General features: G+C 36.0%; 1 protein-coding gene across 4 annotated transcripts in view; it reads left to right on the top strand.

Annotated features, from left to right (window-relative positions):
- Nucleotides 1-18,138, top strand: part of RALGAPA1 (Ral GTPase activating protein catalytic subunit alpha 1) — a 199,743-nt gene that overhangs the window by 101,629 nt on the left and 79,976 nt on the right. For all 4 annotated transcript variants that reach the window (XM_068991191.1, XM_068991192.1, XM_068991190.1 and 1 more), the window contains 9 exons: nucleotides 1,318-1,470; nucleotides 4,696-4,889; nucleotides 5,127-5,225; nucleotides 5,954-6,109; nucleotides 9,027-9,155; nucleotides 10,510-10,635; nucleotides 13,842-13,900; nucleotides 14,657-14,765; nucleotides 16,003-16,113. In XM_068991191.1, the coding sequence (XP_068847292.1) occupies nucleotides 1,318-1,470; nucleotides 4,696-4,889; nucleotides 5,127-5,225; nucleotides 5,954-6,109; nucleotides 9,027-9,155; nucleotides 10,510-10,635; nucleotides 13,842-13,900; nucleotides 14,657-14,765; nucleotides 16,003-16,113 (1,136 nt within the window). The remainder of the gene's footprint in view (nucleotides 1-1,317; nucleotides 1,471-4,695; nucleotides 4,890-5,126; nucleotides 5,226-5,953; nucleotides 6,110-9,026; nucleotides 9,156-10,509; nucleotides 10,636-13,841; nucleotides 13,901-14,656; nucleotides 14,766-16,002; nucleotides 16,114-18,138) is intronic.

Genomic DNA, 18,138 nt, shown 5'->3' with positions numbered 1-18,138 from the left:
AAAAGAAACTGTTTGTACTAGTACTCTGTATTTATACAGTCAATTATGAATTTCAGCAACTTTTTATTTGTGGTTAAACCTGACAATCATATGACACGTGGAGTCCAAGAAATTGAGTCATGAAAGGCGTCACTTTATTCCAAGAGCAGTACAGTGACCAAAGGAAGCCTGAGCAGCCTGTGACCCATATTCAGGAGTTCCACTGTCTTATCCAAATTCACTCTGGTTCCCATTGTAGTTTGATGCCTTTTTGATGGATAATAGGTGAAATATTTGCCCATTGCAGAATGAGGGCTGAGTGGAAGACAGGAGCCAGTTAGGTTGGCTCCACAGTTTGATTGTTGGAGAATTTAAATTACTACTGAAAGAGAAATACTAGAAAAAGTTCTTACTTTTCAATAATACCTTTTACTTTAGTTGCCCTGAAACATAAATTCAGATGAGAAGATACTCAACATTACTAGTAATCAGGGAATATAAATAAAATCCATGAGATACTGCTATACATATAGTAAATCAGCTCAAGTTAAAAAAAAAAAAAAAAAAAACCCTAACAGTACCAGTGTTGAAAAGAATGTGAAGCAACTGCAAATACATTACTAATTCCAGCACAAAGTGATATGGCCACTGCAAAAGCATTGTAGTGTCTTTTAAAATTAAACAATACATTTACTGTATGACCGTCCCTAGGTATTCATTTCAGTTGTTTATATGTGAACATTCATACCAGCATTATTCATAGTAGCTAGATTGAAAATAGTCCAGATATCCATTAACCAGTGAATAAATTATCAAATTGTAATGTATTCATTCATTCAGTATTCATTGAAATTGTACTCAGCAATTTAAAAAAAATTAAGTGCTTATATTTGCAAAACCATAGCTGGCTCTCAAAAATATGTTTTTAAATGAAAAATGTTGAAGCTGGCAGTGGTAGTGGCATAGAGCAATAAGGAAGTTTCTCTTCTCCTGAATCACGTCAAGCCTGAAGTAAATGAAATAAAGTAGTGGTGGGTACCAGAGTTTCTGTAGCTGGACCAGGAATGGCAGTGGACTTTCTTGCTTTCACTGATGGTCCCTGTTAACTGCTAAGTCCAGTTCTCATTCCACACTAGTCCCAAGGTAGACATGGAATGAGACTGCTAGATATGAATCTTTTCCAGTATCATGATTTTATTGAATTCTTCACCCAGTGTATAATCTATTTTATCTTCTGATATTTTCAGTTTGTGTTTTATTGGGCTTTTAAGTATTACATCTTAGGTTGAGGGTATTAAATATACTCTTTATGGTAATTTTATGAAATTATATTTACAGGTTCAGAAAGTGCCTCTCCAGTCCATTCAGCTCTGGGATCCAGGTCACAGACACCTTCTCCTTCCACACTGAATATAGATCACATGGAACAGAAGGATCTACAGCTCGATGAGAAGCTCCACCACTCTGTTCTTCAGACACCAGATGACCTAGGCAATATTTAAAAATTAGATCTTTGCCAGTTTTTTCTTTTGGGAGCATTAGTGTCAGGAGATCTTGAATAATGCATCTTAAATTTGATTATGTATTTTATATATGTTATATAAGTATTATTATAAGTCTTTTGAACTGTTCTGTCTTTGGGAAATTTATTGCTGTAACATTTTTTCCCTGCCCTTAAAGATATTTGCATGCTAATTTTTGTTATTTGATATTTTATTATAAAGTACAGTCCAAATGAAGTATTTTTATGCTTAAGCAAATGTTTAAAAGTGACTGGGAAGCCTTAGAAACTGGAAGTTAATAAAAAGTTATTTTTGCTGTGCCCTACATGATGTAACAAGCATCAGGATAAAAAAATCATTTTGGCAATATGCTAAAAAAAATTTTCCAAGGACACAGTTAATAAAATATTTATAATGAATAATATAAAATACTATATTATTAATTGGTGATGCAGCAAATTTACTCTTTGGCCAAAGGAAGAAATTTAAAACCACATGACTTCCTCTCCCCAGTCCCCCACTCCCTGCTTCCTCCTCTGCCCAGTCCCCCACTCCCTGCTTCCTCCTCTCCCCATCCCCACCTCCCTGCTCCCTCCTCTCCCCATGCCCACCTCCCTGCTTCCTCCTCTCCCCATGCCCACCTCCCTGCTTCCTCCTCTCCCCATGCCCACCTCCCTGCTTCCTCCTCTCCCCATGCCCTCCTCCCTGCTTCCTCCTCTCCCCATGCCCTCCTCCCTGCTCCCTCCTCTCCCCATGCCCTCCTCCCTGCTTCCTCCTTTCCCCATGCCCTCCTCCCTGCTCCCTCCTCTCCCCATGCCCTCCTCCCTGCTTCCTCCTCTCCCCATCCCCACCTGCCTGCCCTGCTTCCTCCTCTCCCCATGCCCACCTCCCTGCTTCCTCCTTTCCCCATGCCCTCCTCCCTGCTCCCTCCTCTCCCCATGCCCTCCTCCCTGCTTCCTCCTCTCCCCATGCCCTCCTCCCTGCTTCCTCCTTCCCCATTCCCCTCCTCCCTACTTCCTCCTCTCCCCATGCCCTCCTCCCTGCTCCCTCCTCTCCCCATGCCCTCCTCCCTGCTTCCTCCTCTCCCCATGCCCTCCTCCCTGCTTCCTCCTTCCCCATTCCCCTCCTCCCTACTTCCTCCTCTCCCCATCCCCACCTCCCTGCCCTGCTTCCTCCTCTCCCCATGCCCTCCTCCCTGCTTCCTCCTCTCCCCATGCCCTCCTCCCTGCTTCCTCCTCCCCCCCCATCCCCACCTCCCTGCTTCCTCCTTTCCCTACTCCCCCACCCTCCTGCCTTTTTTAAGGTACTCATACTCTTAATTCCCAATTACCTTGTAATTACATAGCCCTCATTTTCTGGTTTGTATCAACAGATTATTTCTGACCTTTTCTTTCCTCCTCTTGGCCTGCAGTTTTTTGGCTTTTTGGTTTTTATTTTCAATTTTTCCTACAAACTGATAGAAAAGTTGCAAGAGTAATAAAATGAATGCCCATAAATCTTTCAGATAAATTCACCAGTTGTTAATATTTTACCACTGTATCTTTTTCTGTACACACACATACACACACACATACTCCCCACCGTAACACACCCACCCACCCACCACCACCACCGTACCTGCCCTTTTTTTCTGAGCCATGTAAGAGCAAGTATTAGACTCTTTACATCTAAACACTTCAGCAACTATGTCCTAAGAATAAGTATACACACTTCCTGAAAAATCATAATATAAGGGCCACATTCAGGATATTTAACATTGATGTATTACTGCAATTTTAGTCTATAGTCAGTTATCCTCAGTTGTTCCAATTATATCCTTCATAGTTACAAATCTGTTGATTTACCACTATATTATGAAGGTTCTGTAGAACAGAGAAGATGTTAACAGTGATGATTAACTCTAGTGTTTTTTAAAAATTTCATTTTAGTGAATTTACACTAGAAGCCTGTTTTTATTATTATGGAAGATTGTTTAGTAACTTTTTAATAATATATTCAGTTACTGCACACTACATGCAAAGAAGAAAAAGGTAAACATTAAGCATAAAGGATATATGTCTACTACATATGACTTTGTAAATTATCAGTACATTGAGATATTATCAAGCAGGAAAAACCTTCACTGACTTTCCAACGGTTTCACATTTTCCATTATGTACATTGCATAGGATAATGACTTTTTTTAAGCTGGAGGAGATCTATAATGATACCTACCTAAACCATCTATTTTTATAGATGAGCTGTAGTCTTAGATTATTGAATAACTTATACAGTGTCACATAATTAGTGACAGAAATGAGACTAGGACCCTAGGTTACCTGTAGGTCTTATATATAATCATGCCAATATTAATAAACAAAAGAAATTTAATTATGGAAATTTTAGATTATGGGTTTTTTTTCATGCCATTGTGATAATCCCTTTTGATGCTAGACCTGACTTAATTGTGAAATACAGAAATATTCAAAAGTTTTAATTACAAAGAAACAAGCTTAAGGAAGACTTGTTTCCTACAGGATTTGCCTTCATCCTGAGATTTTCTGTTAACTTTGATGAGGTGACTTGAAATAGCTATTAGATGAAAGAGAGTACATACTTATAAATAAGATCCTTATTTCAAAACATAAATTTCTCCATCTTGTATCTGTGTCATTTTCTCCTTAGATAAATCTAGATAGAAGCACTATTGAAGAAGTAATTATTGTCATAATAAGTGAAAGTCACTCAGTCGTGTCCAGCTCTTTGCGATTCCATGGACTCTACAGTCCATGGAGTTCTCCAGGCTAGAATACTGGAGTGGGTATCCTTTCCCTTCTCCAGGGGATCTTGCCAACCCAGGGATCAAACCCAGGTCTCCCACATTGCAGGGGGGACTCTTTACCAGCTGAGCCACAAGAGAAGCCCAAGAATACTGGTGTGGGTAGCCTGTCCCTTCTCCAGGAAATCTTCCCAACCCAGGAATCAAACTGGGGTCTCCTGCATTGCAGCTGGATTCTTTACCAACTGAGCTATGAGGGAAGCCCATATTGTCATAATAAGGAATTACAAACTAGTGAGGTTTTGACCTTAGCAGGAAAAAATAACACTTAGACATATTGACATTTCTCCTACTCACTTTTGTAGATATTTAAGATTATTAATTTGACTCCTATGTATTTTTTTGATCAATTCTCTGGAAAAATTACTGATACTTGTGTATTATTTTTTTCTATAGAAATCAGTGAATTTCCGTCTGAATGCTGTAGTGTGATGGCAGGGGGCACTCTTACAGGATGGCATGCTGATGTTGCTACTGTAATGTGGCGAAGGATGCTGGGTATTTTGGGAGATGTCAACGCTATTATGGATCCCGAAATACATGCTCAAGTTTTTGATTACCTCTGTGAACTTTGGCAGAATCTAGCTAAGGTAAAAAATAAGCAAAAGCTAAAAAGGGAGAAGGAAAGAAATATAAGGTATTAAGAAGTATAGAAAAAGCCTAAAATAATATTCCCTCCCCAGTCCCCTACTACAGACTGATGCCTTAACCATGATTGAATATATAGTTGGTGGTAGGAACTAGATCTCAGGTTTAAGGTAAGGTAAACCAGAAAAGAGAACACTTTTTATATCATAGATTTGTTGCATTTTATTTGAAAATTACAGATTAGAGATAATCTTGGCATTTCAACTGATAACCTGACCTCCCCTTCTCCACCGGTTTTAATTCCTCCACTGAGAATTCTTACACCTTGGCTTTTTAAGGTAAGTTTAATATATAAAATATTAACTTAAAAATTGCATTTAGTAAATAAGTATGTAGTCTCAAACATTTGAGAGAGGAAAGACTGTTGTGTGGTCTTCTAGAGCACTTAATTTTGTTTTGTGTTTTGCATTTTAAAAATTTGTTTCATTGAAGTATAGTTGATTTACAATGTTGTGTTAATTTCTACTGTATAGGAAAGTGATTCAATTATGTGTGTGACACATTCTTTTTCATGTAGTTTTCCATTACAGTTTATCACAGGATATTGCATATAGTTCCCTATAAAGCACTTAGTTTTTAACTAACCATTAGGGGTTATATACAGAGGAGTGGGCCTAGCAAAATTATTATTTAGGATGCATCAATTTTATTACTGAAATAAAAATGAATATAGAAAATTATGTTATTATATTTAAATGAAATGTAAACCTCAGTTTTCTGTTACAGAGTATGCTGTGTACTTTTAAGGAACTGATCCTTTTAGGTATTATTTGATATGTTTGGTGCATTTCCCTAAGTGAAACAGTGGGTAGTTATTCACGCCTACGTTGTATAATTTTAGTAATAAAGATAATTCTAGTAATTCTGATATTTGTTTCAATGAAGAAAATGGGCCAACACAGGAATAAATAAAAACGAATATATTGCTTGTTGTATTCAGTTGCTTCAGTTACTTAACAAATAGTATTTGGTTTTGAGTATTGAAAACAACATCTTTTAATTGTAGGCAACCATGTTAACTGATAAATATAAACAAGGTAAATTACATGCCTATAAACTTATTTGTAATACAATGAAAAGAAGACAAGATGTTTCTCCAAATAGAGATTTTCTAACACATTTCTACAACATAATGCATTGTGGATTGCTTCATATTGATCAGGTAAATATATGTACTTTCTAAGAAATTACTTTATGACTTTATCTTTGATTCTTGAATCTATTTACTCTTGACTTTCACGGTGTAGAATTAAAAAGCATTCCTTTATATGAGTAATTTATTTACAGATTTCTCCTATTTATAACATCATTTATCCTGAAAAATGGTTTCAAAACAAGCAATTGTAATTGAGAGATTAACTTGATTATTCAGTTCAGTCGCTCAGTCGTGTCCGACTCTTTGCGACCCCATGAATCGCAGCACGCCAGGCCTCCCTGTTCATCACCATCTCCCGGAGTTCATTCAGACTCACGTCCATCGAGTCCGTGAGCCATCCAGCCATCTCATCCTCAGTCGTCCCCTTATCCTCCTGCCCACGATCTCTCCCAGCATCAGAGTCTTTTCCAATGAGTCAGCTCTTCGCATGAGGTGGCCAAAGTACTGGAGTTTCAGCTTTAGCATCATTCCTTCCAAAGAAATCCCAGGGCTGATCTCCTTCAGAATGGACTGGTTGGATCTCCTTGCAGTCCAAGGGACTCTCAAGAGTCTTCTCCAACACCACAGTTCAAAAGCATCAATTCTTCGGTGCTCAGCCTTCTTCACAGTCCAACTCTCACATCCATACATGACCACAGGAAAAACCATAGCCTTGACTAGCCAGACCTTAGTCGGCAAAGTAATGTCTCTGCTTTTGAATATACTATCTAGGTTGGTCATAACTTTCCTTCCAAGGAGTAAGCGTCTTATAATTTCATGGCTGCAGTCACCATCTGCAGTGATTTTGGAGCCCAGAAAAATAAACTCTGACACTGTTTCCACTGTTTCCCCATCTATTTCCCATGAAGTGATGGGACCAGATGCCATGATCTTCGTTTTCTGAATGTTGAGCTTTAAGCCAACTTTTTCGCTCTCCTTTTTCACTTTCATCAAGAGGCTTTTTAGCTCCTCTTCACTTTCTGCCATAAGGGTGGTGTCATCTACATATCTGAGGTTATTGATATTTCTCAATCTTGATTCCAGCTTGTGTTTCTTCCAGTCCAGCGTTTCTCATGATGTACTCTGCATAAAAGTTAAATAGGCAGGGTGACAATATACAGCCTTGACGTACTCCTTTTTCTATTTAGAACCAGTCTGTTGTTCCATGTCCAGTTCTAACTGTTGCTTCCTGACTTGCATACAGATTTCTCAAGAGGCAGGTTAGGTGGTCTGGTATTCCTATCTCTTTCAGAATTTTCCACAGCTTATTGTGATCCACACAGTCAAAGGCTTTGGCATAGTCAATAAAGCAGAAATAGATGTTTTTCTGGAACTCTCTTGCTTTTTCCATGATCCAGTGGATGTTGGCAATTTGATCTCTGGTTCCTCTGCCTTTTCTAAAACCAGCTTGAACATCAGGGAGTTCACGGTTCACGTATTGCTGAAGCCTGGCTTGGAGAATTTTGAGCATTACTTTACTAGCATGTGAGATGAGTGCAATTGTGTGGTAGTTTGAGCATTCTTTGGCATTGCCTTTCTTTGGGATTGGAATGAAAACTGACCTTTTCCAGTCCTGTGGCCGCTGCTGAGTTTTCCAAATATGCTGGCATATTGAGTGCAGCACTTTCACAGCATCATCTTTCAGGATTTGAAATAGCTCAACTGGAATTCCATCACCTCCATTAGCTTTGTTCGTAGTGATGCTTTCTAAGGCCCACTTGACTTCACTTTCCAAGATGTCTGGCTCTAGATTAGTGATCACATCATCATGATTATCTGGGTCGTGAAGATCTTTTTTGATTATTAAGTGCATGTTTCTTCTAGTGTTACACCAACTAGTTTGTTTTTGAAGAACCATCCTTTGCTTACATTGAGAGCATTTTCCTTTAATGTCCTAACATACGACTAAGCGCATACACCTGCATGCTTAGGGCTTCCCCGATAGCTCAACGGATAAGGAATCCACCTGCAATGCAGGAGACACAGGAGATGACGAATTTGACCCCTAGGTAAGAAGATCCCCTAGAGAAGGAAGTGGCAACTCACTCCATCATTGTTGCTTGAGGAATCTCATGGACAGAGGAGCCTGGCGGGCTGCAGTCCATGGGATTACAAAGAGTCGGACATGATTGAGTGATGAAGCACGCCCATAGCTGGCACTTAAGACTTAGGATTTGCTCAGCTAGTGAAAACCATGCAGTGATCAGAAGTTTTTTTTTCCTGTTCTAAGACTCAGTACATCACTTGCAGTTCATTTAAGGAGCATTAAATTAATATGAAAGATGATATATCTTTCTGAAAAGTGAAAAAACTTCTTGTGTTACTTTGAAATAATTACAGTGTTTTATCTTGCACTCTTAATTATGGATAAAGAGCTTCATTTAAGGTAAATTGGATTGAGTAATACAACCTGGTGCACTTCATGGTAAATTCCAAAGGCAAAATGAATGAATAACCAAGTTAAGAATATTCCCTTAAGAATGCCTAAGTCTAGATTTTTGAGGCTAGATGTCTATCATCAAAGGGCTTCAGTTTTTCTAAAAAAGAATTTTCCAAGTTGCCACATAGCAAGCCATGCAGCTTCAGACATCAAAGTGATCTCATGAGAGCAAGTAGGAGGCAGGAGGAACTACTCTGCAATTAAGTTTTACAACACATGGGCCTTAGATTTTTAACCCTGTGAAGTGAAGAGCCTTCTGACTGACTCTCCAGGGTTGATAATCAGTTAAAAAAAAAAAAAGTGTTTTAAGTTTACTTTAACAAAATATAGTACTAAGCATGGATTATTTGGAAAAATTAAAACTAGTCTTTCCTATTATGCAAGCACTTATAGTTATTACTTGTTTTATTATTTCATATCTTATCTATATTTAAGGATATTGATTAGCTGATACCCAGAATTACATTTGTGGTTTTTTTTTCTCCTCCTTTCTTTATTCCTAAGGATATTGTCAATACAATCATCAAGCACTGCTCACCTCAATTTTTCTCACTTGGTTTGCCTGGTGCAACAATGCTTATTATGGATTTTATTGTAGCAGCTGGTAGAGTGGCTTCTTCAGCTTTTCTCAATGTAAGTTTTTATTTCCTATCCTTCATAATATAACAAACAGCAGTTAACCAAGATGCAGCTAACAAAGCAACAAAGGAAGAGCCATTGTTGATAAAATAGGACAAGTTAATGTTCAGGAAAATATATAATTTAATTAGAATTGAGCCTCATTTTAGATCGCACACATATCATCTTCCTTTTGTTAATTCCCCCATCCCTAGATAGATTACGGAGTAATTTGATTAGGTGTTGCCTTTCTTAATTACAGTTGCATTCTAGTTATGCCTTCCCTTATGCCCCACATACCTGAACAAGTATTCCCAATTTCATTGTCCAGCTTTAAAGAAAACCCGTAACTAATCTAGTTTTTTTTTTTTTTTTTTACTTTTGTAGTATAATTGATTTTTAATTGAGATACTGGTTGTGAGCCTACCATGTTCCATTATGCCTCTGGCCTTGTATCTGTAAATCTAGATTATGTTTTAAATATGAAATGAGTTATTTTGTTGAAAATTAGAATACTCCATCACTTCTGTTACAGCGCTTATTAACATAAGGAAGCCCTTTTGGGGATAGATTCTTGTTTTATGTATATAGAAGATGTTTTATATTTCTAATAGATTTGTTTTAGCATTTTTGTTAGGTGTGCTTAAACATACATCAATGTGTAGGTATTTTAGTAAGTTAAGTAATGCATTGTATCAGTAGGTGGATGTTGATGGTTCGTGGGCATGCAAGAAGGCAGAAGAAGAAAAATAAACATTCAGTGCTGATACTTAAGAAATGGCTTAATATAGCTAAAGAGAAAGGATGAAAAGTTACCTTCATCTTCAGTCCAAGCATAATTTTTAATTTTGTTTTTATTAAGTAGTATAGGTAGTGTTTTTATCATGTACATAATACCATAAAACTCATCTAGACTAGTGCCTGTTTCTTGAAGATACAGTGAACATTTTCATTCCTAGTTACTTTATTCATCCTTAGGTTATTACAGATGTAATATAGAGACATTGAGTCTTCTACTCATTAGAACAATCTATTACAATGCGTAAGTTGCCTTTAAAATGAAAGGATATTTTTCCTCGAAATTAGGGTAATTTTATGCTGTTAACTAAAACTGTATTCCTGTCTACATACACATTAGCTGCAGCCACATTTCTGCTTTTTAGCTGCTCTTAAGGAAAGCTCTGTTTGTTCATTGCGTTTATTGAGAACAACAGTAGTTTATGTGGAAAGTACAGGTGAAAACCTACTCTTTTTGTGTTCCCCTTTCCTTTTTGAATTTTGTCTTGTACTCTGACTTCGCTGTATAATCTGGTTAGGTAATAAAGTAATTTTTCTGATAAGTTAAAGATTTTTAAAATGTGATACATAGGCACCAAGAGTGGAAGCACAAGTTCTTCTGGGATCTTTGGTTTGCTTTCCCAACTTGTATTGTGAACTGCCTGCTCTCCATCCCAACATCCCTGATATTGCTGTGTCTCAGTTTACAGATGTTAAGGTAAGAAGTCAGAGACTAATTTATAATCATAGCAGTATATTTGGGAAAATTTGTATTCTTTATTTTCCTCTAGAAAGCCATATAGTTGTTAAAGAACATTAGCCAGCTGTACCCCTCAGACACAAAAGCTGGAATGTTCATTAGGAGCATAGCCTTTTTTATTTGTAACTACTCTGGAAACATTTTCTCACTATTAAACCCACTTATATGCCATTATCTTAGGATTCATTCATTCACTCACTGAACATTTATTGAAATCCTGAGTCAGATTTGATGCTGCTAATATAAGGCTTCTAAGATTGATGGTACTCGGCCTGCATATTTGACTCTCTCCTTCTAGTTTGCCAAGGTGATGAATCAAACAATGTAAAGGAACATTCTTTCCTGTTCTAGGAAAGTGTGGAATTGGGGTGGGGATCCCATGTACCTGAAGTATTAACAGGCTTAAACAAGAGATGGTACAAAATTGAAGTGACCATGCAATTGCTTACCCAGATAATAAAACTCTCTTACCTACTATAAATTCCTGTGGGTTTAACAGTCCTAAGAAGTTGCGCTTGTTATAGTGATTGCCGAATGGTCTCTGTGAGCTGAGTTGGCCCTAGAATTAAAAGGAAAAAGAGAATAAAGAAGGGACAAGACAGTCGCATTCTGTCTCCTTGAGAGTCATGCTGATGACTTTTTTAAAACACATGTGCTTTCTCTGAAAAAAATTTTAAGACAGATTTTTGTCTGAAGTATTGCATATACTTTCTGTACCACCTTTATTTTTCTTTATCACACTTGTTATTTTTCAGTGTCTGATCTATACTTTAGACAAATAAACACCAAGGTCTTAATTACTGCTACATCCTCAGGCTTACCATACTCAGACATTTTTTAGACAAGTGAATTTCACTGAAACATAAAATCGTAGGGGCTGATGTGAATTTGCAGTAATACTTGATTGAAATTATACAAATTGACCTTTACTCTTTAGGGATGTAATGGCTTTGGTTTCTTCTACTTTCAGAAGATTCTGAAAATCAAAAATAAGTTAAGAGCTTCTGTGTTCTTAGGCAGTTTTGAGTTTGTTTGAGCTTAGCTTAGCCTACTATATGTGATTTGCATGAACTGAGTGGCCTTCTACTTTGTTGGCCATTGTATAGGAAGTAATGGCTGAAGTGATTTAAAAAATAATAATAATAACACTATTGCATAGAGGGGCTTCCATGGTGGCTCAGATGGTAAAGAATCCACCTGCAATGCAGGAGACCTGGTTTGATTCCTGGGTCAGGAAGATCCCCTGGAGAAGGGAATGGCTATTCACTCCAGTATTCTTGCCTGGAGAATTCCATGGGCAGAGAGGAAAGAGCTTACATAGAAAGCTCTAGGGTTTAAACAAATAGGTAGGTAACTTCCACCTACCTGTTAATTCCTAGCCATTGGGCTAGATGCTAAATTCACAAAGGTAAGTAGAAGTTCACTCCTCTTAAGGACCTTACAATCTGTATATCCGATAAATCTTTAGTGAATGAAATACAAATTCTATTCTAGTTTCTATAGACTACAAGCCAGGAGACACTGGCACATATCCAGGGACATAAAACAATATAAAAAAATTTCATGGCCTAATGGTATTGAAATCATACAGAATCTGTCCTCTTATCACTGTAGAATTATGTTAGAAATCAAAATCAAAAGATAATTGGAAATATTTTGAAGTGCAGTGTGACATTTACCAAGAAAGATATTTGACTTAGCCATTGAAAACCTCTAATTGAATATTTAAAAAACACATTAACTGGCCCTTCTCCCCAAATTCACACATTGTCATGGTTTATAATTTTTAAAGCAGCTTACTTTTAAATGATAATTCTCAGAGTTTTGAAAAGTTTAAAAAGATGTTCATACCTTTTAGCTATTAAATCTGCTTTAACTATCTTTATAGTGAACATATTATTGCTTTTCTAATCAGGAAAAAAAGCTGGCTTAAAACACAACATTCAAAAAACCAAGGTCATGTCATCCAGTCCCATCACTTTATAGCGAATAGAAGGGGAAAAGTGGAAGCAGTAACAGATTTTATTTTCCTAGGCTCCAGAAGCACTTTGGATGGTGACGGCAGCCATAAAATTAAAAAACGCTCCTTGGAAGGAAAGCTGTGACAAACCTAAACAGTGTATTAAAAAGCAAAGACATCACTTTGCCAACAAAGGCCATATAGTCAGAGTTATGGTTTTTCCAGTAGTTGTGTACAGTTGTGAGAGTTGAACCATAAAGAAAGCTGAGTGCTGAAGAATTGATGCTTTGGAGTTGTGATGCTATTAAGACTCTTGAGAGTCCTTTGGACTGCAAAGAAATTAAACTGGTCAATCCTAAAGGAAATCAACCCTGAATATTCATTGGAAGGACTAATGCTGAAGTTGAAGCTCTAGTACTTGGCCCTATGATGCAAAGAAGTTGACTCTTTGGAAAAGACCCTGAGGCTGGGAAAGATTGAAGGCAAAAGGAGATGATTAGATAGTATCACTTAATGGACATGAATTTGAGCAAACTGGCAGATAGTGAAGGACAGGGAAGCCTGGCGTGCTGCAGCTTATGGGGTCACAAAGAGTTGGACACGACTTAGTGACTGAACAAAATCAGGAAAAAGTTTTTGAACATATACATTTGGTGATAAATTTCCAAAAATATTTGTCTGCTATAACAAAATACTACAGAATGGGTAGCTTATAAGTGACCGAAATTAATCTCTCACAGTTCTGAAGGCTGAGCCCCAAATCAAGGCTCTAGCATAGTCACATTGTGGTGAAGGCCCTCTTCCTGGTTCTTAGCTTGTACCTTCTTGCTATTTCCTCACAGAGTAAGAAGTGCTTAGGGAACTCTGGGGGAGTCTCTCTTAGAAGAGTATTAATCCCATCTATAAAGGTTCCACCCTGGTGGTCTAAGTACCTCCTAATACCATCATCTTCAGGGGTTGGGATTTCAATGTATGAATTTGCAAGGAGAGCACAAACATTCAGACCATACTGTTGTTTTATTTATGTAGCTAATTTTATGAATAACATTGGAATATATTAAAGTTATGTACATGAGAACAAAAATGTCTCTTATATTTCTCTGTTGTATCCCTAGTGCCTAGGCCCATAGTGGCTATTTAATAAATACTTGCTGAATAAATGAATGAAATCTTAGTCATTGCTACTGTTTCTCCTTCATTTTAGGAACTTATAATCAAAACTGTGTTAAGCTCTGCAAGAGATGAGCCCTCTGGTCCTGCACGGTAAGTCAGACTTTCTTAAGACTTGACATAACTCTTCACATTAGAAAACAAAACGAAAATTCTCCAAGTTCTGTTTCTGTTGGAATTCCTTTATAAAGTGTATAAGTTTTGTGTTCTCAGTTTGTTTTAAAGAGAATTCATAGCTAGTTATGTTAAATTTAAAAGATATGAAAGAAAAAATATCTTATTACTGCTACCAGTCAATAAAATTACAGTTTCCTTTTTGAAAGCAAGTTCCATATTTGTTTGGGAAATTGATGATATCAGTTTGTCAGTATGGGTTTGACAGAAAGATCCTGTGTCTTTATCCCCACCTATGATCTTGGTAGTAAATTGTAGTTGAAAATAAGGCTTAGAACAGGAAACTCTACTCAGTAGTCTGTAATAGTCTGTAATAATCTATATGGGAAAAGAGCCTGAAAAAGGATGGATATATGTATATCTGAATCACTTGGCTGTACACCTGAAGCTAACACAGCATTGTAAATCAACTATCCAATATAAAATAAACTTAAAAATTAAGGCTTAGAGTTTGGGGAATATGCTTTTCTCCCACTTTATTTTCCTAGGTAACAAATTGATTAATGAACAGTAATGAATTGATTAACAGTAACATTGATTAATTCACCTAAATTGTGCATTTTCACTCTAGGTTGGTTGGTTGGGAATATTTTGGTTGTGGTTGTGGTTGTGGTTTCATTTCATTTACAGGCACATCCGCTTTTATTTGTGTCATTACTGGTTGCCTTTTTGCAGATGTGTAGCACTTTGCAGTTTAGGTATTTGGATTTGTGAAGAACTCGTCCATGAGTCTCATCATCCTCAAATTAAGGAAGCTCTGAATGTAATTTGTGTTTCCTTAAAGGTAAGAGTAAGTAAATATTTAGAATATTAAGATAGTATAGAATGCATTATTATTTTTCCCCAAATCTTAATTTTATCTTGTGCATTACATTATTTCCTTGATTCTGATGTTTTCCTTAGTAGTTCTGCTCTTGAATTTAGGGTATCTTAGTGATGGCCTATGTTATCTCAGCTTTTTATATATTTGGCTTTGTCCCTAAGATACATATGGATGACTGCTATAAAGGAAACCAGTCATTTAACAACATATGTAGGGCTGTTTACCGTTTCTTAATCAATATTTTTGTAACCTACTCTTTGATCTTTATTACCTCCTGAATTCTTAAGCTGTTCCACTTTTTGGCTTTATCATTCAAGTTAAATGCCCTGTTTATGACCAGAATCAGATTTGTTCAGAATTAATAACCTGATTATTTGGAGTCTGAATGAACAATGTATATTTTTATTAGTAAAGAGATTAGTGATATTTTTTTGTTGTGTGATTTGTAATACAATATCTATATAGAACTCTAAACACACAAAATACAAAAATACTTGACAGGTATTTCTGAGTATATACTATGTTTGAGGTGCTTTGCTAGGCAGAGGAGAAATACAGAATAAAAAAGAAATGTAAATACTAGATTGAAGAGATTAATAATATGATGGCTGAAAAATATCAAAATAAGAGTAATAAAACCTGAAAAGCTGAGAGAACCAAATGAATGGTGTGTGTAAGCTGCTGATTCAGTTCAGAGAAAGCAGAGGTTACTTTGACATAGGTATCAGAGAAGACTTTAGAAAGCGGACACATCTAGTCACGGCTTAAAGAGCGGGTGAGATTTGGTCATAGAGAGATAAGCATAGAAGTTTGGCTTTATACCAGTGGGGAGTCATCTAAGATTGTTAAGCACAGTTCAGAAGACAATTTGCAAGTATCTTATACAGTAGATTAGAGTGGGGAAAAATGGGATAACAAGATGAGCAGTTTAGAGGCCATTCTAGAAATGAAATAAACACTTTAATGAGGACAAACATTACAAAGAAAAAATAAAGTTAATTATATATTTGGAGTGTATGATTTTTTTAATTTTGCAGGTTTTATTTATCTTTCCAATATTAATATAAATATAGAATGACAAAAATAAACATGTATATACAACTAAAATTTTTTCAACAACTAGCACATAGATAAATAATACCAAGAAGAAATTTTTTATCATATTTCTTTTTTGTTTTTTTTTTTCTTATTACTACAGTTTACTAATAAAACAGTAGCCCATGTAGCTTGTAACATGCTTCACATGCTGGTTCATTATGTACCTAGACTTCAGATTTACCAGCCTGATTCTCCCTTGAAAATTATTCAAGTAAGTAATTTCTCATTTGTTTATTATGACTTGTTAAGGATTCTTACATTTGGATACCTTGAAATATAAAATTATTTAATAGTTTTCTTTAAATTTTACATAGCTAAATAGTGGCCACTCAGGGTACATATTTGAAATACCATAATTCATGGTAGTCCTTTTCTATATTATGTTACCTTAATATATTAAGAGATTATGTAGTTGGTTTTAAATGCTATGTGCAAATTTATTATTGCTATTGTCTTTATAATGTATATTCAGTATCATTCCCTGTTTTAGGTTAGAAAACATACCATCCCTTCAGTTACCAAAATCAGAACATTATTTTGGTTCATTCCTTCCCTTTCCTCTTCTGCCAGTCATTTATAAAGTGTTTTATTTCTTTCTTTTTTTTTAAATTCTGTGTGTTCTGTGCTTTCTGTAACATAAGATACTATAATAGCCTTTTAAACTGGTCTCCTGGCTTCTGAGGTCATCCCTTCCAAGTCATCATTCATATTGACATGACTTATGTCACTATCCTGAAGGAGAAAGAAAACAATGAAACTAAAGTCTCCAAGTGACTTTCTTTTACCTATAAGACCCAAACTCTATTTGTGATTTACTTGGAAGCCTCCAGATGAGAACCCATACCATCTTTTCAGAATCATGTACAGATTCCTTTGATGAAATACCTTGTAGTCTAGGCACCTGAGTCAGCTATTATCCCCTAAACATACCCTTTACTCATCTTCTTACCTAAAATGCTCTTCTTTCTCTGCCCACCTCATCTTTCAGTGATTGGTTTAAACGCCATCTCCTCAAAAAACAAGAATCCTTACTTATTCTTTCCAACCAGAATTTATCTTTCTTATCTTCATGCTCTTATAACATTTTTAGGAAAGACAGTATTATTTATTAAGCACTTACTATGTATCAGTCATTATGCTAGTCACCTTTTCATATGTTAACCTCATTTAATTCATAAAAGGTCATTTGAAGCAGACTGTTATGTTATCTCTTCCTCCTCTTCTCCCTTTATATAAGATGAGAGAACTGAGGATATAGTAACTATATAAAGTCATAAGCTAAACCAGGGTAGAAACAGTTCAAACCCAAGTCTGTTAAATTTTAAGTCCAAGCTTTTGCCAGTCAACCATGTCACCAAGGCCCTATTGTAGCACTAAATATATTTGTGTAAAAACATCTAAGCCTCTTTAAGACGGTGACAGTTTTTCTTTATTATTTTTTATGCATAGGATGACTTTCATATAGAATCTCTTAAATATCTGTTGAGTTTAATACAGTATTATGAAAAAAAATACAGTATTATGGTTCAGAGATTGGGTTTGAAGGTTAGACCTGGATTAATTAACCCACGACTCTGCCATTTACTACGTTTGTAACTATGAACTCAGTCCTCTAAACTCTGACTTTCTTTATGTTTGCATTTGGGATAAAAATAACTACCTCACAGAGTTGCTCTGAAAACTAAATGAGAAAATATATATAAAACACTGATACATTTTGCCATAGAAGTGATGGGACATAAATTTTAAAAAGTGTGTTGGCTGCAGCTACTATCATAATCATGTATGACTTGATAACGGGGTGTAAATGTGAATGTTCATATATATATATATATGTATTAAAGCATTTGAAATTTTAAAACTTCAAAATTTTACTCTTTAAGATTGGTTATTCTGTTGAAAGTTAAGGTATTCTTTAAGCAGATTTTTTTTTCTCATTTGAAATCCTCCAAATGCTTTCTTATATTTTCTTTCTCAGTTTATTTATTTTAATACTTATCTAATTCTTAGCTGCGTAGAGTTTTTGCAGATTGCCTCACTATAAATTATGGTGGCCAATGGCTACAGATAAATAGTTATACTTCACCTCTAATTGAATGAAGAAATGAAATACTAAAATGGTAGCGGAATTCCCTAATGGCTACCTACTTGCATGGTTAGGAATAGAATCCCAGTTCTATTACCATTATTAAGTATTAATATGATATACTAGATTCATTCAATTAGTGAGTAAAAC

This window comes from Capricornis sumatraensis, chromosome 19 (assembly GCF_032405125.1).
Source record: "Capricornis sumatraensis isolate serow.1 chromosome 19, serow.2, whole genome shotgun sequence".
In the NCBI taxonomy this organism is placed as follows: Eukaryota; Metazoa; Chordata; class Mammalia; order Artiodactyla; family Bovidae; genus Capricornis; species Capricornis sumatraensis.
The sequence above is the reverse complement of the archived record's forward strand: the minus strand, read 5'-3'. Positions and strand labels throughout refer to the sequence as shown.